The sequence below is a fragment of the Psittacula echo genome (assembly GCF_963264785.1).
Source record: "Psittacula echo genome assembly, chromosome: 24".
NCBI classification, from domain to species: Eukaryota; Metazoa; Chordata; class Aves; order Psittaciformes; family Psittacidae; genus Psittacula; species Psittacula echo.
The window spans coordinates 6065780-6092059 of NC_137759.1; the positions used below are offsets into that span (position 1 = coordinate 6065780).

Below are 26280 nucleotides of genomic sequence, written 5' to 3' on the forward strand. Positions count from 1 at the left end.
TGAGCCCTAACACGGCCGCGGTGGAGAGCAGCGCGGGGCCCTGCCCGCCGCTTGGCAGCAACGGGCGCGGGGGGCTGCGGCCAGGCCCAGCGCCAGCACCGAGGTGCGCGAGGCTGAGCGGGCCCCGCACCCAGCACCCACCCCCCGCACAACCGCCCCGTGCCGGGGATGAAGCAGCGCTGGGGGGGACACGGCTCCGCTGCGCAGCGACCCCACAGCTAACGGTAAGTGCTGGGCCCCCAACCGGGGCTGCAAAGAGGTCTACGGCAGGGGGATGCTCGATGTTAGCGTGGGTTTGGGGGGGACTGCAGGAATTGGGGGGCAGCAAATACCCCACATGCCGGTCCCTGAGGCACAGCCTGGGCTCTGAGCACGGGGTCTGGCCCCCTGAAAAGGCGAGGTCGTCCCACAAAGGTGGGGATAGGGTGGGAAAGGGGGGAGGCTGGTGTGAAAAGCTGGAGGTGGCATGAAATAGATGGGGGGTATTAGCTCAGAAAAGGCAGCGTACGTGCCTGGGGGGAAGGAGATGTGTGGCTGCAGCTCTATCATACTCGATAATCCCAAGTGCTGGTTTTTGCTGGGCCATCTGGGCGCTCACATGGGGGGGGGGAACATGATGATGTCTGGGTCTCTTATTCCAAGTAGCTGGCAGGAGATTGCTGCCCCCAGCCCAACATGCCCTCCTCCGAGAGCAGCAGCGAGTACTGGATCGATGGCTCCCACCGCAAGACAGCCCTGGAAGATTTCTACGTCGTGGGCCCCGAGCTGGGAAGGTACCAGCCTGGGGAGGGGCGGGCAGGGAATGTCAGGGGCAGGAGCCCTCCTGGCATGGGAGTGTGTCCTGATCAGGGCAGGGACCGGCCTGGAGGGAGGAGGGATGTGGTGGGGATGGAAGGATGGATAAGAGGGGATGGAAGGCAGAAGACCCTGCACTCACGTTTAAGCTGGAGCTGGGTTGTGTCATGATGATGCAGCGATGGTTTCAGAAGCGCGCCCTGAGGGTTTGCAGGATGGGGCCCACTTTCCTGTGTCCGTGGTTCTCACCCCTGTGGGTGGGAAGTGGGCTCCTGGTGTGACTCGTCTGGCCTCTGGGCAGCCCAAGGCTTTGGGGAGGTGAGCAATGAGGCTGGCACAGTGTGGGGCCATGGTGGGTCCCTCCTGCAGCAGCCCCTGCAAATGGACATGGCCTCGTGGGGGATTTATTCCCAGATCTGGATTTATCCCACCTGGTCAGGAAGACCACCAATGTCCTCATCCCTGTGTGATGGCTCAGAGCAGAGCCACCTCAGCAGCCACCAACTGCTTGATGGAGGCTCTCGTGACTTATTTATTAGATGCCCTACCATAAATCCTTGTGGGCAGGGAACATCAGGGCTGACACGCGAGGTCCTGCGGGTGATGTGTGCCATTTGTACTGCGGTGGCCAGGAGAGGAGATGTGTTTTAAACCTGCCCACCTCTCCTTGCCTGCCGGGTTTGTCCTGCTCTTGGCACGCGTGGCTGCTTGGCCGCTTCCCAGCCCTTGCAGGGCCCCTCAGGATGCAGAGCCCAGGGCCGGTGCCAAGTGCCTGGGCCTGGAGGCTGCTGATGCCTCATGGCAAGGATGCATCCCCGGAGATGCCCAGGCCCAGCTCCTGCGCCCCTTTGAGGAGAGCAGTGGTGCCGGCAGCTCCCAACCATAGGACAGGTTTGTCACTGGTGTCCCAGCATGCCCAGGACAATGGGGATCCAAGGGGGTGCAGGGAACCCTTGTGTGGAAGGTCTGACAGTCCCATTTGTGGGGCAGCAGAGGCAGCGCCGCTGCCAAGCCCTTGCTCTGAAGCAGATGTTTGCAGTGGTGGTGGTTTAGGCTGGGTCAGCCCCAGCCCTCTGCAAGGAAGCCTTTGAGCCTTAAAACTGTCAGCTCTGGCAAAACCAGGCATTTAGGGCTTCTTACTGAGGTGTGGCCAGTGTCAGCTCAGGGCTCTGCACCACGCAGCCCTGCACAGATGGGGGTAGGACAGAGAGGCTCTGAGCAGTGCAGTTCCCACCGTCCTCTCCATGGGCTGGCCCTGGTTCTCCACAGGCTGCCCAAGCCCCCTGTCCATCCATCAGGCTCTTGAGGCAAATCCCATTGTTCAACATTTTCCAGTTCATCTGTAAAGCAAATGCAATTATCTCCTGTCGCAGTCAAGGTTGATTGCAGATATTTATTCAAGGCTTTAAGCAGCAGCGAGAGCAGCGGCTGCCGGGGCCAGCGGGGCAAGGGGCTGGGGTGTAGCGAATGCCGGCACGGATCCAGCCACTGCTGTAATTGGGAACGCATGAGGGGCAGCTGGTGCATCGCCATGGGCACAGCGGGTTGTGCCGCGTCTGAGGAGCAGCCCCAGCACCTCCTAAATGCAGAGCCGAGGGTTTCGAAATGATCCTGTCGGCAGCAGGAATCAGGCTGCAAATAGTCTGGGTGGAAAATATCTTGTGGGAAGGCGACAGGCGCCGGGTCTGGGCTGGGATTCAGCTGAGATGAGAGGGATGAGGAGCGCAGGCGGCTGCTGGGGTACTGCAAAACCCTGCTGCGTTTGGAAATGGTGCCTGAGGAGCTGAGCCGCTACAGGAGAGCTCTGGGTGGCTCCTTCTCCCACTGGGAATGAGTTAATGGGTGCTGCAGCAGCAATGCCATTTTGGGTTCAAATTGAAGGCTTCTCCTCACTTTCCTGAGCTGCAGAAGGCGGTGGCAGCTGCCTCTCCCCTTCCAAACCTGAGCGGTTTGTTTCCAAATTGCTTTTTATTTGCAAGATAAGATTTCATAGAAAATGTTGAGCAAAGGGAGAAAAATGTTTTGCAAATGGCCTAGAAGTGCCGGGTTTTGTTCATCCCACAGCATCCCTGTGGTACCCGATACCCAGCTCTGCCGTTGCCATGGGAACGTGATTCCCAAGTTCAGCCAGATGAGTTGCAAAATCCGCTCTTGTTTCTAAAGCAAATCTCTCTGTCATGAGAGCAGCCTGGGGACCGCATCCAGCACATGGGGCTGCAGCAAATGGGTCACTTCCAGCCACGCTCTGGGTTGGTCTTGGTCTCATGGGAAGTTTTGGTGTGAAAGGTGGTGTCTGGCTTTTCAGCGTGGGTGCTCGGGGATGCCACGCACCTTGAGCAGGGCCTGAACTTGGGTCCCAGAAGATGGTGAAGCCAAAGAGCAATAAAATGTGGCTGATTTTTGGGGGTGAGACTTAATCTGCTCCTAGGAGCCAGGCAGCAAAGATGAAATTGCAAATCAGCCCTGTAATGACCTGAGGCAATGGGTTGATTTCATTGTCCAGTGGCTAAAAAACTGTTATTCACTAGATCTAAAGATCACTGGCAGCTGGGTCACTGCTGGGGGTTCAACAGGAACAATCCCTCTTGTCACCTGGTGCAGTTTAACCTGGTGGGGAGGTTTTGCAGTGACACGGGATTGTCCTGTGTGCTGTGATCTTATCAGGGACACGGCTGGCACAGGGACCCTCACAGCATCCCCGTGGTCCCCATGGCCACAAGTGGGAAGAGGGAGGCTCTGTCCTGTCGGGAAAGCAGCCTAAGGATTTATATCCCATCTGGGACTTGGTTTAATTAAAATGGCTTTACCCAGAAAGCTGGAAACGATGCAGGGAGAGGGGTGCACAAGAAAGTGGATGTGCGCTGCACTCCCAGGGTGCTAGCAAAGGTCAGGGGGGCACACGGGGTGAGCAGAACCCCCCCCTCCATCCATACCACCTCATGCACCCCCAAACTTTCTGCAGGGGAGCTACCTCGGTGGTCTACAGCTGCCAGGAGAAGGGCACGGGCACCCCATACGCTGCCAAGATCCTGAAGAAGACGGTGAGTGTTGGCAGGGCAGGGGGCTGCGGGGTTGGAGGTGACTTTTGCTGCCAAAGCACATTGGTACTGGGACGGGGCTGTCATTCAGGCTACGGGTGCAGACGGGAGGTGGAATGGGTGCGTTCTGCCGCTGAAAACAGGCCCTGGGACAAACATGGGAACCTGCAGGGAGCAAAGGGGAGGGGGTGTCTGCATGGCAGGGGGCTGGAGCCAGCCCTGGCAGCGCAGGTAATGCCTCTTCTGCGTGGGCTCTGATTTCTAGATCGACAAGAAGATTGTGAGGACAGAGATTGGGGTCCTGCTGCGGCTCTCACACCCCAATATCGTGAGTACGGCCCTTGTGGCACAGCTCGCAGCTCCCTTTGGGTCGGGTCCCCTTAACGCTTCCCATGGGCAGCCCAGGAGCACAGTGGTGCTGATTTATGTCCTTGTCCTCATCCCATCCTGGTGCAGGATGAACCCACCACCCCTGCCTGCATCCTATGTCTGCTCCCTGCCTTGCAGATGGGCTCCTCATCATGGCATGAAAATCATGGTCCTTGCAGTGCCTTTGAGCTTCCCAGCTCTGACACCAAGGGCCAGGCTCCCCCCTCCACTTCCCCCCATCTCCTGGCCTGAGATTTCCATTTGGTAAGCAATTTCCATCGAGGAGATCAAATGAACACCACTGAAAATTGCCCATCTGTAATGAATCCTGCAAGGGGAGATAAAAGGGCTGTGGGTTCCATGTCCCAGCGCAGCCAGTGCTGTTTCTCTTGCTCAGCGCTCGGGGGATAACAGCAGCTTGGCTGGAATGATTTGCAACGCCCAGAGCGGATCTAATCACCACCGGTGTCAGCAGAGCCGGGGCCACTGTGTCGGCCCCTCTGCAATGGCAGGGACCTGGGGGCTCTGCTCCCTCCTCATCCTTCCACCAGCCAAAAAGGCTTATTCCCTGCTGCTTAGTTCCACTGGCAAATTGCAAAACCATCTTGGAGTTAAGAAAATAACACAAAACCCACCTGGCAGCTGAGTGCTGGTGCTGCAGGGGTGCAGCAGACCCCACTCCAACTGATTCTGTGGCCAGGACATCACTTTCCTGCTGGTGCTGCTGCCCAGGCTGCCATTTCTTTTGCGGTGTTGCTCAAAACACCCTCCATGGCAGGGGGTTGGAACTGGATGATCTAAAGGTCCTTTCCAACCCAAACCATTCTGTGATTCTATGATTCTAAAACCCTGGGCACGGCTGTTTCCAGCCCAGCTCATGTCAACCCTCCTTGGAGCAATGAAGCTTTGCCCCTGTGGGGATGTCCTGACCATCCCCAACAGTCCAAATCCTTGATGCAAAGGGGTGAAGCCAAGAGAAGTCCAAACCATCCTAAAAACAGCACCAATGGAGGCAAAAACGCTGAAACAAGGGCATCCCTGAGCCCCTTGGCCAGCTCGGCACAGGCCTGCCTTAGGGTGTTCCAGTGTTTTGGAGCTATCAGGCACTTCAGCCTTTTCCTCGGAGGCACTTTCCCACTCCCAGGACATTTGGGCAGACACAGGGATGGGGAGCACCACTCAGAGCAGGCGCTGGTGCGGGATCAGCCACGGATGGGGAGAGGCCTCTCTGATGCGTTATCAGAAACGCAACAGAAGATTCCATTTCTGCCTCCCCTCCTCCTTTCCTCCCCAGGCAGCAGCTCCACAGAGACGTGAGGAGGAACCAGCCGGGCAGTTTTCATATTTAAATCACTGCGTTTTCTGTAGGGTTCTGCTCACTCCCAGGTTCAAGTGGGTTTTTGAAGCAGAGCTGCTCTGTTTCATTATTTACGTCAGTGCTGCCTGTGCGCTCACTATCGTTCAGCACCAACCTCAAGAGCGGATGATAATAGGATTGTAAACTTTTGAAGTTAATAGGAAAATTATAGTGCTTCCGTGTATTATTATAATGCAATAAGCTGCCACATAGTGTCTCTCACCCTGCAGGGTATCACGGCTTGTCACCCAGCCTATGAAGGTAATGATTAAAGCCCCATGAAATTCGCAGTGTCACAAAAGTCTTAAGAAGCGTGACATTCTCAGTTTTCCATTAAAAAATAATAATAATAAAAAAAATTGCATTTTGACATAGTTTTAAGAGAGACCTGGGAATCCCAGATTTGCTGCAGTGGCACAAAGGTCTCATGCAGACAAGCTCACCTCGTGTGGGAGCTAAAACCTCCCAAAATCATGTGAAAACCAGTTCCTTTCATGCCTCTTCTGCTGAAAAATGGTCCAAGGGACATTTCCAAAAATGCCCATAGGGTCCCAGAGGTGGCTTTGGGCTCTTGGGGTTCCATGCATCAATCCCGCACCCTTGCAAGTGTAGCTGTGCAGAATGGGTCCCAGGAGGGATGAGGGCAGGGCTTTGCTACAGGGCTCGACAAGGTGCCAGCATGGCCAAGGAAGCTGTGAAATTAAAAAGCTTTTTGTGAGCTCCTCTTCTAACTAATGAGCTTGGAGACAGGAGGAGGATAAAGGCGCCACATGCCTGTATTCCCATTCCCAGCATCGCCTTTAATGCATGATTAAGTGAGCAGGACTGTTACAAGCGTTAGAACAAATCACGTTCAAACAAACACAAAGGCAAGGAGGGAAACATGCTGGTTGTCCCGATAAATCCCTCACACTCCAGTGGTCGAATGCTCCTCCTGGCACAGCCTCTGCATCCTGCATCCGCATCCCGCATCTGCATCCCACATCCCTGCTCTTGCCCCTTTCAGATCAAGCTGAAGGAGATTTTTGAGACGCTATCTGAGATCGTGCTCATCCTGGAGCTGGTCACTGGAGGAGAGCTTTTTGACAGGTACACCCGGCCCCACCATCCCCATCCTGGCTCCTAACGTTGAGGGGATGAATCCCACCCTGATAGCAGGAGGAAGATGAGGATGGAAGGGGCTGAGGCACACCATGGTTGTGGGACAGAGGGGGCTCCATGTGGGCAGGGTGCTGCTGTGCTGACCCAATGTGCCTGCAGGATCGTGGAGAGGGGCTTCTACAGCGAGCGGGATGCAGCCCACGTGGTCAAACAGATCCTGGAAGCCGTTTCGGTGAGGTGACCCTCGGTGGGTCAGGGTTGTCACTGTGGGGGCTGCATCCTCCCAAATACCCCCGGGGGGAGGTGTTTTGCCCTCTCACCCTTGGCCCTCCAAAGGTGTCGCTGGTGGAGGGGCCTCTTCCAATCCACATTTGGGGGGATGAAGGAGGAGGGAGGAAGGTCAGCGCTGCTCTGCATCACAGGGCTGCTGGAGATGGGGTTTCTATAGCAACAGGAGGGTTTAAAAATGGAAACTCACAATGGGAAATGTCCTTCCCATGCCCAGCAGCTGCTCTGACACCACAGGCACTGAGCGTTTCCAAAGGACAAGCTGGGCAAGTTGGTGCCATGTTTGTGCCGGGTCCCCCCTAGTCACTGTCTGAAGCAGATGGGGATTCCCTGCCCCTTCCCTCCCTTACCACGTCCGTTTTCCTCTCTATAGTACTTGCATGAGAACGGGGTCGTCCACCGTGACCTGAAGCCGGAGAACCTGCTCTACGCAGACCTGTCCCCTGATGCTCCCCTTAAAATCGGTGGGTTTGCCGGGGGGGGTTGTGGCACAAAGAGGACTTAACAGTGCCTCCCCTGACGGCAGCACTGCACTCTCTGTGTCCCTCAAGGTGACTTCGGGCTCTCCAAGATTGTGGATGAACAGGACACCATGAAAACCGTCTGCGGGACGCCGGGATACTGCGGTGAGCAGAAGGGAGGAGGGAGGGAGACCTGGGGGGCTGCTCCCTGCTGCTCAGTACAGAGCTGGCTGATGGCTGCGCCAGCATCAAGAGGTGCTAAGGTACCCAGGAGGTGTTTTCTCTGCGGGGAGCTCCCCACACCTGTGCATCTGAATCCTCAACTCTGCTTCCAGCCCCTGAAATCCTCCATGGGTGCCCGTATGGCCCTGAAGTGGATATGTGGTCTGTGGGTGTCATCACCTACATCCTGTGAGTAACCCAAGGGTGGTGAAACCGTGGCAGTGGAACCACCGGTTGCTCCACCTCAGCCCACTGCGAGCCGCTGGCAAACGCTGGCCTGGCTGTGCCATGGGGCCTGGGCAGCAGCGTGTAGCTCATCTCTCACGTGCTCACAGGCTTTGTGGCTTCGAGCCCTTCTTCGACCCAAGAGGGGACCAGTACATGTACAGCCGCATCCTCACCTGCGACTACGAGTTTGTGTCCCCATGGTGGGATGAGGTTTCCCTCAACGCCAAGGATTTGGTGAGTGAGGCAGTGCCGGGACTCAGGGCTGATGAATGTGAAGGCTTCAGATCAATGCTTGTGGAATAAAAAAACCAGGGGCTTTTGAGGCAAACGAGGCCTTTTTGTTGGTTACAGGTCAGAAAATTGATCGTCTTGGACCCCCGGAAGAGACTGACCGTCCACCAGGCTCTGGAGCATCCCTGGGTCACAGGGAAAGCAGCTAAATTCGCTCACATGGACAGCACGCAGAAGAAACTGCAGGAATTTAATGCCAGGAGAAAACTGAAGGTAAAGGTGAAAAAGCCCCATTAAACCCCTGGGGGTGGCTCATGTTCACATTCCCCTTGTGCAAACAACTGGGGCTATCAGAGCTGCTGCCTCTGAGTTTTAAAGATCCCCTGCCTTGGGCAGATAAATGCTCAGTGACACGTGGCAGCTCAGGGGATGAAGGATGACAGAGCAAAAAGGAAAAGCCTTGCCTGAAGTGAAGGGCAGGGTTGGAGAAGCGGGCGCCATTGCTCTCTCTGCATGCTCCTGTGGGGCTCGAGCATCTCGGGAAAGGCATGGAAGGGGAAAAGTCTACCTAAGACATGCTGCTAACTGCTCACACCACTGTGCCTTTGCAACAGGCTGCAATGAAAGCCGTGGTGGCTTCCAGCCGCTTGGGCAACCACGGTCACCATGACTGCTCCCGCAGCGGGCGCAGCCAGAAGGGTCCCCGGGGTGCCTGCCTACCCCAGGGCACAGGGATCACTGGCCACGAAGCCACTGCCACCACTGAGGACCTCGAAGCTTTCCAGAGCGACTGCCCCGCCGTGCCCAAGGTTCCTGTGAGCAGCGGCAGCTGCCAGAGCTAATGCACCCAGCCCTGGTGCTGGCTCACCATGGCCTCCACAAGCAGCACCCCACTGACCCTTGGAAGCTGGCACAGGGAAAGGTGGGGGAAGCCGTTGGGACAGGAGTGCCCTGAGTGTCAGTGTGTGTCGGGAGCCCATGGTCTGTGGTGTGGAGCGTCCTTATTTAGTGTCCTGTTGCCAGTGCAGTTGTAGCTGGTCGCTGTGAATGTGTGTCTGTACGGACCCGACTGAGGAAAACAAGGCTGGTGACTCTGTCTTCCAACAAATTAACAGTTTTGGCCACTGTGGCTTGAAAAGATCCCAAGTGGCTTAAAAACCAAGGAGCAAAACAGCAGAAAAAGGATTTCTTTCACCTTACCTACAAAGGCAGGAAGTTGTCTTTACAACAGAGTTTTGTAAGTTCCTGTAAATAGTCCTTAAGGGTTTCTTTAGGGAATGGGTGCATCTGGGTTATCACTGACCATCCATGTTCCATCTACAATCCCTGTTACCAGACGCAGCTGTAGGTTTACTGCTGTTATTAGACATGGTTTGTAGGAGCCTTTGGACCCAGCTGTTTGATCCTATCTGAAGAAAAAGTGTTTGTGAGTGGTTCCTTTATTATCTCTAGATGGTAGACAAAATGACTCGTGCTTTTGTTCCGCTCCAGCTCCATTTGTTCCCACCTTCAGCCTTGCTGTGGGTACATGATGGTGGTAGGATTGTCCCAGACTGGGAACGCGGCTTGTCTGGCCTCTTCCTTGGTGTTCCAGGTTACCATTCACATGAGTTTTAACCAAGAACAATGCAGCTCTTTCTACAGCACATCAAAAGACTTTGTAACCCATAACAGTGCTGTAGTTTCCTGAGGGAGGACAATGAGTTTATATGTATTGGGTTGTTTCTTTTTAAGTCTAATGAAATCAGTTGACAAACTTATTGAAAAGACTTTTTTCAGGCCATTATTGACCAAGCCACAGGATGAGCACTTGCAGATTTTAATACAGAACAAGTAATCAGACAGGAAAAGCCATATTGCACGTGGGAGAAGCCAAAAAGCCAACACGGGCTTTGCTGACCTGAGGTGCTGCCTCCACCCACACCCCCGGCCGTTTGGGCCACGCACTTAGAGCACATTCAAGCAAAAAAATCTCAGAGAACAAAATTTGTGCACAAAGTTCATTTTTCCAGCGTGGGGACATAGTAGGTGATGAAGGAGAGGGGGCAAACACAACCTGAGGCTTTGGTGATGCAGAACCCGGCCATCGGGACAGAGCTGCCAATGGCAGCAAAGGCAAATGTAACACAAAGACCTTCGTGTTGATGCAGAGCACAAGCAGAAACCATAAGGATTACGTGTAAGGGCTGATGATACCACATGACATTTCTGTTTAGGGTGCTTGTAAAGCCGAATACAGAGATTGGATGCTCAAAAGGGTTTTTAATTGGAGAAATATCAGGTCTCAACCAGAAATGTGCTTTCATTTTTATGAACTCCCAGTCATACCTTCAGTGGGGAAGCAGATGAACAGCAAGAGAGACAGTGATCACTGACAGCATGGGAGAGGGCTTCGGCAGGGCAAACATCCCATTTTTTTCTGTGTGTTTGGAGGGGGGCAGTGTTTTCTCTCTTTCATTTAATATAGAGGGCTGAACCTTGCAGCGCACTCAACTCCTCTCTTTATCCCATCCTTTGGGTGACACTGTCCTCTGAACTCCATCATGTGACCCCATTTACCTCAGTGGGGCCAGAACTCCACTTTTACCGTTTTGTTCACTAATGTGGGTCTTAAAATTTGACTGTTTGCTATCCTCTGACATGAAATCCACATTTAAACGCCTTGCAGGACCAGGCCAGAGAGCTCAGTGTGCCCACAGGGAGTGATGCTGGGAAACAAAGTAGTGTTGAGCACTCCTGATCCTGCAAAGTAATGGATGAAGGTATCAATTAGGTAACAGCAAGTAACAAGTGTCTTCAGTGATGGAAGCCACTGGAGGGAAAACTGTAAGCAAAGGAGTTTGCCTCTTCTGTTACACAGTAGTATTCCACAAGTATCAGTACTCAAAGGTATTAAGAAAATAAGAAGTACTCCAGGGAATAAAGCCAATTTTGGTCTGTAGCTGTTTTCAGGATGTGTTTTACTAACTGACTACTTCAGTGTAGTGGTGGTATTGCTGATACTGCAGGTATTTATAAAGAAGTAGAGAAAGCCAATAAAGTATCCAACATCATCACCTGGGCTCTGTGTTCACTGTTGTTCTCAGAAGGGCTCAGAGCTGACCGGGCCAAGCACCGACTCCCTGAAAGCCATTTGGGGTTTACTTTTTCCTGCCTTTTTTAACCCATTTCCATGTGACAATTGATTCTCCAGCTCCGGACACCTGAACTCCATGGCTCCAGCTGTGGATCTCCTCAGGGGGACTGTGGTCACTCGCACATCACTACGGGGCTGACACGACACTCTCAGTGTAGACACGCACCAGCCGCTGGGGCAGTGCCTGCAAAGTAACCGAAAACATCACAAAATAAGGCAAATCCTGATAATGTTCAATTAGAAAAGGCGGCTCACGCGTAGCCCCGAGGAAAGGGTCGGGCTAAGCGCCGTGGTCCCGGCGGCGGCTCCAGCCAAAAACCGGGCCGCACCGGAGCAGCTCCCACAGGCCTGACGAGCTGCGAAGCGCTCACCTGCCGCACCCTAACGTGATTACGTCACCATCACGTCCACAGACGCCCCGCGGCCTGACGTCACCGCCTCACCGGGGAGGGGGAGTAACGCCAGGGCAAGGAGGCTCCGCAGTAGGGCGGGGTGTGCCCCGAACCGTCCAATAGAAGGAGAGGGAGTGGGCGGAGCTAAGGGAGGAACGGAAGCTGTGATTGGCTGGAGGCTGTGTGTTTTGGCGGCGGGAGGGTGGTGACCTACGTGCTAGGAGGATTTGCTGATTGGCTGCCGCCTTCCCTCTGCGGGGCGGTGCATGCGCAGAGCCGGGCGGGCGAGGCCTGATATGGACGGAGGCGGTGCGCGGCCGGTGGCTGCGTTCCTATCGCGCACGGTAACGGCTTTCCTGCGCCGGTTTTCGCACCAGGCCGACCGTCTGCTTACGACGGGGTGAGGAGCAGCGGGAGCCCCTCTGGCCGGGCGCACCGGCCCCTTCTCCCTTACCTCACAGCGGGTCCTGGTGGGGCGGCGGGAAGCGGCGGTGGTGGAAGCCGGGGGGGAAGGGGGGGCAGGAGGTGGCGACTGAGGTGGGGCCGTTGGAGCCTCGTATGTGCCCCGAGTAGCGCAGCTCCAACGGGCCGGGCCCGTGGCGTTCGGTGCTGTGGTAACGGCTGCTTCCCGGCGGCAGAGCCGAGGTCTCGGCTTTGTATGCTTAGGACGCTGTCTCTTGTTCATAATGGGTCTTTCTTAAAGCTTTTCAAGGCGGAGAACCTCGGAAGGGCTCTGTAGTTGTTTCACTCAGGTTATAATCGTTAACTACATAAAAACCGGCACCGCGGACGTAGCTTGGGGATGGGAAAAGCGGCAGCTGTTGTTTGGCCCCGAGAAGCTGCAGAGTGTGCAGGCCCGCAGCAGTGTTTGTGAATCGATTTGTGGCACTATTTGTCCGTTTACACAGTAAAGCTATCTTATGTTGCATGGCTACAAAAAGACACACTGTTAGACCCTAACCTTAGAGGATGCATACAAAGTAATGATAGTAGGCAGACACGCATAACTGTAACAATGTGTTCTATGTAGGTCCTGTATCTCTTAAAAAAAGGGAAGAGAAAAATGGACCAAGTGATGGGTAACTCTTTTATTCCCTTTATCTTCAGAGCACACTGGAATTTTCCTTTACTACATGAAACGCAGTCATGACAGACCAAGAGTATATTCTTTGCACCTGGAAGAAGCGTTTATGGCCAGCAAAGGTAAAGCAGGTGTCTAAATGAGGAAAGGTTGGTGGATATAACTTAGAAATGGTTAAAACACAGTAGTTAGTGAGAGCTCCAAGTAAACACAGAATCACAGAATGGTTTGGGTTGGAAGGATGTTAAGATCATATAGCTCCAATCCCCTGCACTGCACCAGCTACTAGGAAGGAGAAAAATGACTGCTACAGCTGAACCCAGGACACTTGGTCAAGGACTTTTTAAATGCAGGTTTTTCTCTTTATTGTAGGTTTTATGCAAAACTGGAGTTGCGAAGGAGATTTCTTTGGAAGTTGAAATACTTGGTTTGAAAGAACAGTTAAGTATCGGTTTAACTGTTATATGGTTGTATGCTAACATTAAAAGCAAGTAATTCCTTTATCTAAAGATACCTGGGAACAGAGATTGTTGATTTACAGAGGCTAACCTCAAGCCCTATTGCCTTTGTAGAGCTGTCCATAGCGTCTCATGGAATGTCAGTGAACAACATACTGACTGTTAGCTCAGACATGCTTCATGTGTTTGTCTTTTTTGCCTTACTTCCCCTAGCAAGTGGGGGTTTTTTAGTGGGGGAAGATATTGTAAGTTTATTGCCAGGTGAAAGTAGTGTTGTGCTTTTAGTAGTGTTTAGTGCTGTGACATTTTTGGTCAGCTTTGTTGTGCTTTCAGGATCAGTGTGAGCTGTGCAGATGCTGAACCTCTGAAGGAAGAACATATCGTGAACATTGCCTCTAACTTAGGTGAGGAAATGTCACAATATTTGCTGCCTTGTATATACTCTGAATAGAATCATACACAGTAGGTCTGTATTACACTTATGTATTTATTGAGTGGGTTTGGGGGTTTTTTTTTTGCTTTTTTTTTTTCTCCTTTCCATTCCATCTGTAATGTCTGAAAACAGACAAAGCAGAATCACAGCTGCTTTTGCTCTTCCCTTGGGTAGCATGTTGGAAGGAACATTGAAGAAACTTGTATGTACTTCCCCTGAAGTAATGCACTGGAGGCTTGCTTGTTGTGTGTCTCTGCATACTTTGCCTTAAGAATCACAGGTGATTTGAGTGTCAAGTTGCATCTTAAACAAGAGATAGACTATAAATGAGACTTCTTGATTCTTAGATCTGAATTAAGGTTATTGCATGTTGTCCTTCATCAGATCAAAGGAATAATTTGAATGAGGCTGTGGAAGAACTGCAGTATCGCCGGTCTCTTAAAATTGCCCTGGATATTTTGAATCCAAATGGCTCACCCAAAGAAGTACCACCTTCAGAAAACAGGCCAAGTACTCAGTTCTTGCAGGAGAACCATTCAGGATCTCTCTCACTGACCCCTTTATGCAGCTTCTTTAAAGAAAAGTTGGGGCCTCAGGCTTCCAAGAGGAAAAGAGAAGAAAAAAAGAATCCCAGCCTGAAGACTGATTTAGAAAAAACAAACTGGAAAGGTCCTTTTGTTTTGGAGGAGAGTGCTGAAGCACATGGAAGTGGAACAAACCCTTCCAGATGTGGTACTGAGGACTTGTGTAATACACTGAACTCAGAGAGTCAGAACTGCAAAGTACCAGAATCGGAATCACTACCAAGACAGAAAAGCATCGAGCCCAGATTGTTGACAAAATCAAAAGCAGGAAATAAAGTCTCCCCTAAACCAAAGGAGGAAAAAAGTAAGCAAGGAAGAAAACGACCAAGCAGTGAGGGATTTCCTGTGTTGTGTAGGAATGATTTCCCCAAGGATCAAGTACAGCCCTTTGCTGAGGAGGAGTCTGCTCAGTCCATCCCCTGCACATCTGGCACAGTGGTACCTGTCAGAAGCGCAAAGACCAGAAGTCAGCTTAGAAGGACACTACTGGATTCCTCTTGTAAAAGTTCCTCGGATGACTTGGAAAAAAGCATCAGCAGTGAAAGAGAAAGTCTGGCAAGGCAATTAGATGGAAGAAAAAAGCCAAGGAGTTTGAAAAGGGTTAATGGAGACCGAAAGATCGGTGCAACTGCATCTTCGTATGGGAAAAGGAAATGCAGGAATTGCCCTGAATCTTCATCTGGGCCTTCTAATGAAGAGACACTTTATGATAGCATCCCCTCGCAGTGTGAAGAAGAGGAAAGTAAGAATACTACACATGTCATGAATAAAGTAAAGCCGTTTCAGCTGCCTGACTTTGAAGAAGATGAAGGTGGGTATGTCCCTTGTGGAAGGGAAAACTTCATCCTGCTTGATGCTTTGATCACTGTAACTCATCTTGGAGGGTGGCGTTGCTTTTGTGAATGCAGTTCTTGAATTGCTGGTTTTGGTTCCTTTTGGTGTAAGTTTTGGAGATGCAGAGAAAACACAGTCACTTTATCACTGGCCAAATACTGGTGTGGCATTGACGCTGTGTGGGGCTGTTTAAGGTTTGGCATTGGACACCTGTGTTTAGCAGTAATTCTCACCCTTCACTAGAGGACTTGCTGGTTTTGTGCTTAGTTTTTTCTTTGCTGCTGGCCATTTAGAGATAAAATGATGCTACATAAAGGAACAGGCTGGTGTAATGTCCTGAAACCAGCCTCTTCTTGTTCCTTCCCCTTTTTCGTCTTTTATTCAGATTATTAGGCCTTTATCTAGGCAGAGAATTGAGAATGGGAGTGGTGGGACAGGCCCTGGTGTGACAGTGACTCTCCTGGAGGCAGGGGCACTTACAGGGTTGTGTTTCACCTGGGCTGAAGCTGATACTTTTTAATCACTGTTCCATGCTTCTGAACACTGGTGCTTGCTGCTCTTGGCAGGACTGGAATCGTCTGACCTGTCTTCAAAGATACTTTCCTCAGAGAGTCTCTCTCACCTCTCACCTCTGGTAGATGAAGAGGAGGAGGATGAAGAACTTCCTAGTGTTTTATCACATCAAGGTGAGATGTCAGAGTACCTCTGTGAGACTTCTTCACCCGAGATTGGTGTGCTCTTTTTAGCATACATGTGCTTGTAGTTTGCTGATGAAAGCTAACCTTCCCAGAAATTCACTCCAGCTTTGTTCAAGCTTGGAATAAAATGCATTTATTTGATGCCCCAGAGAGGCTTTTTGAAACAGAATGAAATGCAAATTGTTGCGCTAACTGGGCAAGGGCTTAGGAGTGAAGTCTCCTACTTGCTGTATTCAGAACTACTTGGGCTGCATTTTTGGGGGTGATGGGGTTGAAACCTGTTAAAGCACTGCAGCCAAACTCCCTAAAGGAGGCTGATGAGAGTGGACAAGCTAACTGTCTTCTCTCATGTTTTAAAGAACTCTTTCTTTATTTTTCATTATAGAACCACAATCAATTGAAGAAGGGATTTTGGTCTGGTGCAGATTGCGAAGGTATCCGTATTGGCCAGCAGTGGTAAGAACAGCTCGCTGCCTCCTTGGAGGGATATTGCAGAGGGGCTAATACGGAGCTGCTTGCCAAGTTCTTGAGTGTCTTCTGCCCTTCTTGGCTTGTGTAGGGCTGGAAATGTTAAAGATCTTCCAGTAGAAGTGTTCAAAGAGAACAGAAGTAAATTTATGTATGACAAAAGCATGTAAAAAATAAATGTGGTTGATTCCCATCTGGGGCTATTAGAGCAGAGCAGTACTACTGAGCCTTTATATCTTGTGTCATTAGGTAGGGTGGTTGTACCCAGCTAAGGAAAGAAAGAGAACGGGTCCTTGTGCACTAATGAAAAATGCTTCACTAGGGTAACTTGCTATTCTTGCCACTTTAAAACTTCGTTTTTCAAGTTTGTGTCACTTCCTTTAAGTATGGGGTGTAGTGTAGAATGTGGATGGAAGATGTTCCTGCTTTGGAAGGGTTATAGGATTTTAGGATGCTAATGAGACTTCATCCTTTCAACAGGTAAAAACTGTGAAGCGGAAACACCGAAAGGCCTGTGTGCTGTTAATAGAAGGGAATACAAATGACAAGAAAAAAGGGTAAATGTTGTGGATTCTGAGCACATTCCAAACTTCCAGCTTCTTTTAGTGCCCTGTACTTTGTTTCCTGGCACAGGGCAATTGCACTGTTAGTTAAAACAAGGGTTGATCTTGGAGGGAGGGACCGAGTAAGGTGAGGATTTGCAGGTGTGGACTATGTCCTTTGCAGGCTGCTGGTTGAGAGATAAGCTGGCATCATGTGAGCAGCTGATGCTCATGTGAGGAGTAAAAGAAGGGCTGGGGACCCAGATAGTGTTTTTTACTTGTGATTCCCAAACTTTCTGGAGACACCAGCCTGCCTTTAGTTTTGTCTTAAAACCAGGTACTTCTCAGTTGTTAAAGATTCCATAGTTGTAGCTTATTATGAAAACCCTAACTAATAAAACCTGCATTTCTGAATTCCTCATGAGATCTAATTTTCAGGGAGGTATAGAATTGCAGTAAATACAGAGGTGCAACTCAATTGCCTCTTCTCCCTAACTGTGTTTCTTTGTTTCATCCAGTTTCTCAGTATCTCTTAGGAGTCTGAAGCACTTTGATTGTGAAGAAAAGCAGGACCTCATAGTAAGTACTACCAGTAACATGGAACTGCAAGTCTGTGCATGCTTTGGAAAATATAAAGTGGTATCACAGTGTGTAACTGACCCTGTGAGAGGAGTTTGGTGCAGCTGGCTGGTCTGTGGCTGTTCACGCTTCTGTCTTCTCTCTCGCTGTATTCAGTGATGTAATGAAATGTAATTAATGCTCCACAAGATGGAGACTAACACAGAAAGGGGATCCCCTGACACCCTTTTCCATCTCAGTGGGGCTGCTGTGCAGAATACCTGTGGAAGGCAGGCAGTTGCTTGGGACTCTTTTCACTTGCGGGTTTCCCGCTTACCACAAAGCCACTCACACTGGGTGACAAAGCACTGGCAGAAGTTGAATTTGAGGAGAATGCAGAAACTGCAAGTAAACTTTGATTCATTATCATTAGCCATTTCTGTTACCTGGTTAGTGTTCTAGACTGAAAGCTTCAGTAGGCTACTCCTTTTAGGGCTGTAAAGAGCTCTTGTTTTACAGGAACGAGCCAAAGAAGATTATCGCCAGGAAATTGAGTGGTGTATTCGACTGATTTCTGACTATCGAATTAGAGTAGGTAAGGAGATGTCATTCATTCTGATATACATCAGAAAAAAGGTAACACCAAAACCGTCAGCTTTGTTCCACAGGCTTAACTGAACTGATAAATAACTCTGGTTTGGGCTTTTTAGGTTGTCATTCTTTTACGGGATCCTTCTTGGAATATTTTGCTGATGATATCAGTAAGTGAACCTGTTATCTTTTGTAGTATTCTCTTGGGAGGCAAGTTTAGCTCTAGTGTCTACACATGTGTTGAGTTGAGGCTTCAGACCCAGTGAGGGAGTACTGGTAAAATACTTATGCCATTGTTGCACTTTAAGGGTTATCAGAGCCACAACAGAAGTTAAATATTAAGACAATTGGGGAAACCCCTTATTTCACCTTGTAGAGAGTTACTTTTAGAGCTCCTGTCAGAGCTTCAACTCCTTCATTTTTCTTAAGGCAAAATCTTAATTTTCTTTTTTTTGTGGTGTTTTTTTACTCTCTTTGGTAAGGGAGGGGAAAAAAAAACTTTTATCAAGCAAGTCCCTTATCTTAAATTTGTGTATGTAAGCATGTATGCATACACAAATGCTTTGTGTATTTAAGTATGAATGATTGTGGCTTTCCTTTCAGGCTACCCAGTTAGAAAGCAAAGTTATCAAGGTTTGGTCCAAATCACCTTTCCAAATGTGGCAGAGGAAGATACTGAAGAGTCTTTATCAGAAACATCACTTCAGAAGCCCTCCAGGAAACTTCTTCCTGACAGGACAAGAGCTGCTAGAGATAAAGCGAATAAGAAGATAGTGGAGTTTATAGTGAAGACTAAGGGGGCTGAAGAGCATCTTTTGGCTATTTTGAAAAGCAGAAAACAATCCCGGTGGCTGAAGGGATTCCTGAATTCGAGACAGTACGTGACCTGTGTTGAAACCTATTTGGAGGATGAAGAGCAACTGGACCTTGTAGTGAACTACTTGAAGGAAGTATATAATGAAATAGAGGCTAAACATCTGCATCACATAAATGGAGATGGAATCAAATTTATTTCAGATGTCCTTTTGCCTGAAGTAAGTAAACAAGAAACATGGAGAAACCACACCTTAAAGGAAGGAAATGACATTAGTGTTTCGTGATTTGAGTTCAGTGACTTGCAGAATGTTCCTTGTGAGCTGAGTGGTGATTGAGCTGAGCAGGTATGTTCACACCTGCATGGTCCCTGCAGCTCGAGGGGCATGAAACTACTTAGTTTTTCTCTATCTTGGGCAAAGACCATTCAACTCCGCACAATCCAAAGTTACATTTGTGGGCTGTTAAGCTGTCAGCACCAAATGGAGAAGCTTTAGGTGGTACAGTGTTTTTTAAAGGCAGAATTGTTGCTTTCAGGTCCATTTGATTCTTTCTGAAACTCTTCAAATCTTTGGGGTTGAGGTGGTTTTTATTAATTTGGCAAGTTATCCCTGGGGTTTCTTGGGTTCTTTGTGCTGGGAGGTGCTGGGTTGGTTTTTACAGTTACACTTTTAGATATTTAGTGTCCTTCCTAGGAATTTTCCCAGCACAACATTAGTAACCTCTGTAGAAACAAAATTACTAGGAAGAGTATCATCTTCTGCTTTTAAAATACTCTCCTGGGAATGATAAAGGACAAGTTTGTATTATTTAAGAGCTTCAGGTTTTATCCAACTTTCCTAAGTGATTGATTTTAGAATAAGGTTCCTCACTGACTGAGACAGTTCATTTATACTCATGAAATAAAAGCTAAGTTACAAACAGTGATTTGGAACCAATTATTTTTCTAGGCCATAATTTACGCCATTTCTGTTGTGGATGATATAGATTACAAGAAGGCAGAAGAGAAGTACATCAAAGGACCATCTGTGAGCAAGAGGTATCTTTTATTTTTAGTATGCTCTGACTTTTTCTTACTACTTTACTGTTTATATGGAAAACAGTATAAGGGCAGGAGAGTCCAGAATCCTCCCTCCTGTATGGCAATTTTTCATTGTCTTAAGTAACCAAATGATTATACGTGGGACATGTCTTGCTGTGTTACAGTACACCCTGCAAACAGTTTCATATGGTGAGGTTATTTTTACTACAGAAAGGTTGTGTTTCTTTTCAGGGAGAGAGAAATCTTTGACGAAGAAATCCTAGAAAGAAAGAAGTGGAAGACCAAACCAGCACTTGCAGATGGTGTCTGAACAGCAGCACAACCTTTCCACAGCTCCCCTGGCACTAAGTGTATGTCATGAAGCGCTTTTTTGTATAAAATGTGTAATTCTTACTTCTCAAAGCCTTTTTGTGTATCTCTGAAAGAGGTAGCCATTGCACTGCTCTCGGATGCAGTCCTGTCTTCAGCCCTTGCTCCCCATTCTGTGCCCTGGAGCTGTTCTTGTGGTGTTGACCTGGCTGTGAAAGACGATGCAATGGGCGTTGGGAGCACTGTGGGTGTGTGGCTGCCTCAATCCTCATCCATTCAGCATCCTTAACACGGAACTGCAGGTGTTTTGCAGAGCTTCTTGATAGAATGCTGAGTTTTGTAGGAATTATTTTGGCCAAATAGCTGACAACGGGAGGGCTGTTGTCTTTGATGAACACAGACTGGTGGAGGATATAGCCATGTGTTGCCGGGTGACTTTACATTACTGAATGTCTGTGGGTTTCCTGTATAAAAACATTCCCACCGGATTGACTGTTCCTGCTTTACATGTCTCAAAGTGTGGGGAAATAAAATTGGTAGCTAGTGATGCAAGCAGAATAACAAAGGCTTTGTTTTTATTGATGGGATAGCTGTAAAATCCAGTGGGAAAGGAATCCAGTGTTTGCTTAAAAGAACAAACCCCACTCCCTTTTCCATGTGGAAGTGAAGCTATTTTGAATGCTGGTTCATTGCTTTTTGAGGCCATAATTTTATGAGCAGTTATTTGTCTTTATCTGCTTTAAATACCAAATTCCATTGTATAGTTCCAGCTTTTTGCAGGTTGGGCACATTGCAAATTGCCTTTGACTTGCAGTGTTATTGACAACTACTTAATGATAAAACCCCAGTGACTCGTTTTTTATCTTAGGATGAAAACATGATCTGCTTCTTCAAAAGAAACCAAGACAGTTTGAAATTCAGAAGTTTAAATGTAAATTGAGATACAGATGTGTATTCTGGCTACAGTTACTGTCTTTAACATATGTTTTAATTATACTTTTAATTACTTTATAATGAGTTTTAATATGCATTTGGAATCCTTATGTTATCAAAGTGTACCTAAACTATAGGTGACTTGGCTCTCAGTTTATCCTCAGGTTCCCTCTCCTTCAAAACATGATCCTGTGTGTACTTCCCAATTGAAATTCCTAAAGTACTGCTAAGCTCCATGCATGGCAGCAGAGCTCCCCATCCACCTTGCCTTCACCTCACCCCTTTTCATACCTTTCACTATCCCAGTTTGATTCAGTGTGGACAAAAGTCAAACTGTGCTGTGCCAAAGGCTGATGAAGAGTGTAAATGTGAGTTGTTTATATCTTTAAAACCCACCTTCAAACCAGGCATTACAGGTTCCTTACAGGGCTGTTTGCACCTCAGGACCAAACCCAGTCCTGAGACTGTGTTGTCAATCAATTAAAGGTTGATGAAGTGAATTGCTAAAGGCTTGTTACTCTTTGTGTGCTTCGGTTCTGCCAAGCAGGCTGCTGGGGCTGTGCTTGTCTGGCCAGATGCTTCCACCTCTATTTCACACTGCGTGGAGGTTATTTTTGTGTGTCAGATAAAGCTGCACTATTGTGCTGCAAGTGCCAGTTTCATGTTAAATACGTTGGGGTGAGTACAAGAAAGCAAATGTGCTCTTGTCTGATCCTGTGCGTTATTTGAAGTCCTCCTCTTTTGCTGAGACCAAGCTGCTTGTTGAACAGGACAAGCTCAACTAAAGCAGCTTCCTTTGCTCCTTACCTGGCCGTGATTGTTGCTAGGAGATTAAAATGACTCGGAGCCGGGTTTTGATGCCTTCTCCGGCTCTGGCTTTAGGGGCGTTTTAGCAACCCGAGGCCCGGCAGGAAAAGACGCGGTTGCCGAAACCCGGGATCGAACCAGGGACCTTTAGATCTTCAGTCTAACGCTCTCCCAACTGAGCTATTTCGGCTGCGCGGGAGCATTCCCCCCGCCCCTCCCGTCACCGCCGGCTGGGACTCGGGAGCGGCCAGGCCGTTCTGCCACAGCGGCGCGCGCGGCGGCGGCGGCGGCAGTGGGGTCTCTGTGGCGCAATCGGTTAGCGCGTTCGGCTGTTAACCGAAAGGTTGGTGGTTCGAGCCCACCCAGGGACGGCCGCTGCTTTTTTCTGCGCGGCCGCTCCTCCGCGGCCCAGCGGTACCGGTTGCGCCCGACTCCTCCCGCTTCGTTTTACCGAGGACGGCGACAGGGCCGGGACGCTGCCCGCGGAACTCCACGCGCAGCCCCGCGTTTCCCGCCGGCGCGCTGAGGCGGCGCACCGGGTCCGCGCCGGGCCGCTTAGCGGGTGCACCGCGCCCAGAGGTTGCCTGAAGGGCTGCTGGCGAGATGGCGGCGCTGCGCTGTGAGCGGGGCCTCTGCGGAGGGACGGGGCCGGGAGCGGGGCTCAGGGGGGACCCGGGGAGCGGGTGGGGGCCGTGGGGGGACCCTGTCCCCTCCGAGGCCGGCCCGGGCCGGGTTCGGGCCGTTCCCTTCTCGTCGGTGGCGGTGTCCGGCCGGCGCTGAGCTCTCCCGTCCTCTCGTTGCAGGTCTTCGCCTCCCTCGGCTCGGCGCCTTGGCCTGGCGGTGAGGGCCGGGGCTGGCGGGGGGAGCAGCCGCGGCCGCGTTGGGTGCTCGGTGGTTTCTGTTCCCCGAGCGCTTGGTTTCTCCCTGCCTGGGGCCGTTGTGCTCCCCGCAGGGGCCGGCCCCGGTGACCGTGGTCACGCAGCGAGGGTTCTTCTTCTTTCCAGGCCCGGTGCCGTGGCGCCTGTTCACACCCGGCTGCTCCATCAGACGCCGGTGGCTGAGCAGGCTGACAGGTACCGCTGGGTCCATCCTCCCTGGGGCGAGGGATCCCCAGTGGGACAGGGCAGGAAACCTCCTGTTCGCATCAGCTCTGCCTGTGCCTGACAGTCCCCTCCTCGCTTCACGTCTTCAGAGGCAGGATTAACAGCCAGGCTGCTGTCAGCCTGGAGATGAGCCCACCGGGCCCCTCTGTAATGTGGGTACAGCGAACACAGGGGCTCTGAGCAATAACCACAGCGCTCCCCACAGTGAGGGGAGGATCCCTCGCCCTGCTCTAACCCAGTCTGCAGTGGGTGTGAGATTGTCCATAAGCGATGTGCCATGGGTTCTTCATGGGACCAAAGCTCCTCGGGGCTGATGGTTGTACTCTGCAGTTACATTAAATAACTGGAGCCTGACACTCCTGTGCTCTTTGTCTTCAGCTCTGTCCAAATCCAGCAAAAGAGCTCAGCCATTGTGCAGAAGAAGTCCTACGTCCCCAGTAGCAGGGGTGAATACATTGTCACCAAACTCGATGACTTGGTCAACTGGGCAAGAAGGGTGAGTGTCTGAAACTGCCCTGCTCACTAGGGAGCAATGGTATCGAATGCTTGGAGGTGCTGGTGTGAAATGGGGTTGAGCCATCTCAGGATAAAAATAGGTTCAGAATTCTCCAGTTTCTTGGCCCAGAGGTTGGTGTTTGGGTGCTGTGTCAGAGCAGGAGGGTGGTGCAGAGCAGTGCCTGTCTGAGCAGAGCTGACCTTCAGACACGAGCAGAAGGTGCCTTCTGGTTTCCCATAATCCTCGTAACGAGTGGCTGCTCCGTGCCATGGAGAAGGCTGAAAACAGGGTGCTCTGGCTTAGCTGAATGTTGCCTTCTCCAGTCACCGCTGCCCTTGTGCAGGGCTTCTGAGGTGGCTGCTTTAGCAGTGTGACATACTAAGGGGAGCGTCTTCACCTCTGAGCACGTTCAGCATCTCTGAGGCTCCAAACACTCAGATCCCTACGCATCTGTTCCCCTGGAGCGGTGGGTTTTAGTCTCCTACATAATGGCAAACACTGTTTTCACTGAACAGACCTTGAACCTTCTCTTGTCCTGTTTCCTTCTCTATCTGATCACCTCTTGCCCTTTGAGTCAACCCTTGCAGGGGCTCGGCTCTCTCCACAACCTGCCTCTTCTGCTACAGAGCTCCCTGTGGCCGATGACGTTTGGCCTGGCGTGCTGCGCCGTGGAGATGATGCACATGGCGGCTCCTCGCTACGACATGGACCGCTTCGGGGTGGTGTTCCGAGCCAGTCCCCGGCAAGCTGATGTCATGATCGTGGCTGGCACCCTCACAAACAAGATGGCCCCGGCTCTCCGGAAGGTACTGGGGCTGCGGTGGGCACCTTGTGTGCTGGGAGGCAACGGGGACTGAGCTGAGCTGTCTCTGTCCTGCAGGTCTATGACCAGATGCCAGAACCTCGCTATGTGGTCTCCATGGGGAGGTAAGTGCCAGAACGTGCTTGGTGCCTCCTACTTGGTGGGAGAAACCTGCTCTTGCCTGCTTGAGCCAGGGAGATGAAGGGAGAGGAACCCATTTCTCATTTTGCTTCCAACCCCTGAAATTATATAAGGAGCCTTGTTACAAAGGAAACATAAAGGCTCCCTTTCATTAGGGTGAGGAGAATGATGTCTGTTAAATCACTGTGAACTGCAGAGTTTTCCCTGGGGGTTTGCAGCTCTCAGAGTCTGGCGACTTGCACGTGTCCAGAATATCACAATTTGTGTTTAGATGAAACCTTTCAAACAGCTTCTGCAGCCCAAGACAGAACCTCAGCTCCGTGCAGCCCTGGCACGATGGAGCTGACAACTTGTGTGTCTCCTGGGGCTGAGGGCAGTCGTTTCACCAGGGCCTGGAGCAGAGAGAGCAGCTCCAGAAATGCTCTGTACAGATGTGGTGAAATCAAAAAGAGTTTGCAGGATGGAGGAAGGACTGTTTAAAGATATGCTTCGTAGGAGTAATGAAAATGGTTTGGTTTGATTCATAGAATCATAGAATGGTTTGGGTTGGAAAGGACCTTAAGGTCATCCAGTTCTAAACGCCTGCCATGGGCAGGGACACCTCACACTAAACCATGCCAGCCAAGGCTCTGTCCAACCTGGCCTTCAACACTGCCAGGGATGGAGCATTCACCCCTTATCTGGGCACCCTGTGCCAGCGCCTCCTCACCCTCTCTTCTTCCTTACATCTATCCTTATATTTATCTTTATATCTATCCTTATATCTAACCTGAGCTTCCCCTATTTAAGTTTAAAATTCAGCTTGAAATGTAACAGCCTCTGCCAGCCGGGGCTTCTGAGGAGGCTGAATGGCCACGGTGTGAACCTTGGCATCATGCTGTAAAACCTGTGAGGGATACTCCTTGCCTGCGGCACTCGGATGAGGTGCTGGCCTCGTGTTATCCTCTGCCTCCTGCTCCCCTTTGCCTCCTGTCTCCACTAAGCCGTGTTTAACCAAGCTGAAACCTGCCCGTCTCTCGCAGCTGTGCCAATGGAGGAGGTTACTATCACTACTCCTACTCCGTGGTGAGGGGCTGCGACCGCATCGTGCCGGTGGACATCTATGTGCCAGGTAGGAAGGGTGGCTCCATGTGCCATGGCACCAGCTCGGAGCAGCATGGCAGGGAAGTGAATTTTGCCCCTTTGGACAGTGCTCAGTGTAGTTTCTCAAGATCTTTCTGTTTCAAACTGGGGTGTTGAAGTTGCAGATGCTTCACTAAGATCCAGTAAGCGAGTGGGGTGGTTCTGGTGATGCTACTCACCAGTAACCATTGTGTAAAGTATGGGCTATAGTTTAGTTGACCACATACTGTTGTGAGGTATCACTTTATTGAAAAGTGAAGCGTTTCTATGGTTTAAAAAGACCTTTCCAGAAAAACACTTCAGTTTCTTTAAACTACAGAAAGCCAGTGGCAAAGGCAGGAGGTGGAAGCTGCTTCCAGGCAAAGCCTGGGGTTTGCCACTTCTCCATCTGCTGGCTACATTTCAGTGCAGCAAGCAGCCCTGTGGCTTCCTTTTTGTCTCTCTCAGGTTGCCCACCTACAGCTGAAGCTTTGCTGTATGGAATCCTGCAGCTTCAGAAGAAAATCAAACGGGAGAAGAAGATCCAGATCTGGTACAGGAAATAGCCTCTTATTTATGACCTCCCCTCTTGCTTGCCTTCATACGCACAATCAACCCGTGTCCTCACACGCCTTCTAATAAAAGTCTACCTGGTTAAGACAGTCTTCTGTCATTAATGCATCCTTCCTATCTGAAGTGTTCTAACTCATTTAAAACACAGATTAAAAAGCAGGAGTTGGATCTGGTAACATTCACTGTGGTGGTTTCTGATCTGAATGGCTCTGAAGGAGGATGTTTGAAGTTACCTATCGTGACATAAAGGCTTTGCCTGAAATCTGGGACTTGCTCTTTGGCTTTGTTGGGAAGT

At 50.4% G+C, this 26280-nt stretch overlaps 3 protein-coding genes and 1 long non-coding RNA gene across 5 annotated transcripts; 3 read left to right on the forward strand and 1 right to left on the reverse strand.

Moving 5' to 3' along the window:
- Positions 1-675: 675 nt before the first annotated feature.
- Positions 676-8932, forward strand: LOC308229659 (calcium/calmodulin-dependent protein kinase type IV-like; the record flags this gene model as incomplete). Its single annotated transcript, XM_080633827.1, has 11 exons — positions 676-773; positions 3758-3836; positions 4099-4161; positions 6566-6648; positions 6820-6892; positions 7322-7412; positions 7500-7574; positions 7745-7820; positions 7967-8093; positions 8211-8363; positions 8705-8932. The coding sequence occupies 11 exons, from the start codon at positions 676-678 to the stop codon at positions 8930-8932; spliced, it is 1146 nt and encodes a 381-aa protein (XP_080489953.1).
- A 1028-nt stretch (positions 8933-9960) lies between these two features.
- LOC308229759 lies at positions 9961-11681 on the reverse strand. The gene is made up of 3 exons (XR_013958459.1): positions 11598-11681; positions 11148-11410; positions 9961-10832 (listed from the first exon to the last, which is right to left on the reverse strand). It is a non-coding gene; the product is annotated as an uncharacterized lncRNA (long non-coding RNA).
- A 212-nt stretch (positions 11682-11893) lies between these two features.
- Positions 11894-22230, forward strand: PWWP3A (PWWP domain containing 3A, DNA repair factor). The gene is made up of 14 exons (XM_080634323.1): positions 11894-12018; positions 12726-12821; positions 13072-13139; positions 13491-13561; positions 13975-14985; positions 15575-15694; positions 16092-16162; positions 16655-16731; positions 17235-17295; positions 17794-17869; positions 17985-18035; positions 18469-18899; positions 19629-19717; positions 19952-22230. The coding sequence occupies exons 2-14, from the start codon at positions 12765-12767 to the stop codon at positions 20028-20030; spliced, it is 2262 nt and encodes a 753-aa protein (XP_080490449.1). The 5' UTR covers positions 11894-12018; positions 12726-12764; the 3' UTR covers positions 20031-22230.
- Positions 22231-22267: 37 nt separating this feature from the next.
- On the forward strand, positions 22268-26064 carry NDUFS7 (NADH:ubiquinone oxidoreductase core subunit S7). 2 transcript variants are annotated; one of them, XM_080634324.1, is made up of 8 exons: positions 22269-22388; positions 22573-22609; positions 22774-22842; positions 23251-23368; positions 23995-24174; positions 24249-24295; positions 25334-25422; positions 25881-26064. In XM_080634324.1, exons 1-8 carry the CDS (start codon positions 22373-22375, stop codon positions 25976-25978), a joined length of 654 nt encoding a protein of 217 aa, XP_080490450.1. In that variant the 5' UTR covers positions 22269-22372; the 3' UTR covers positions 25979-26064. The 2 variants fall into 2 exon arrangements, with proteins under 2 accessions (XP_080490451.1, XP_080490450.1); XM_080634325.1 differs by lacking the exons at positions 25334-25422; positions 25881-26064 and adding an exon at positions 25101-25327 and having other exon boundaries at positions 22268-22388.
- Positions 26065-26280: the final 216 nt, after the last annotated feature.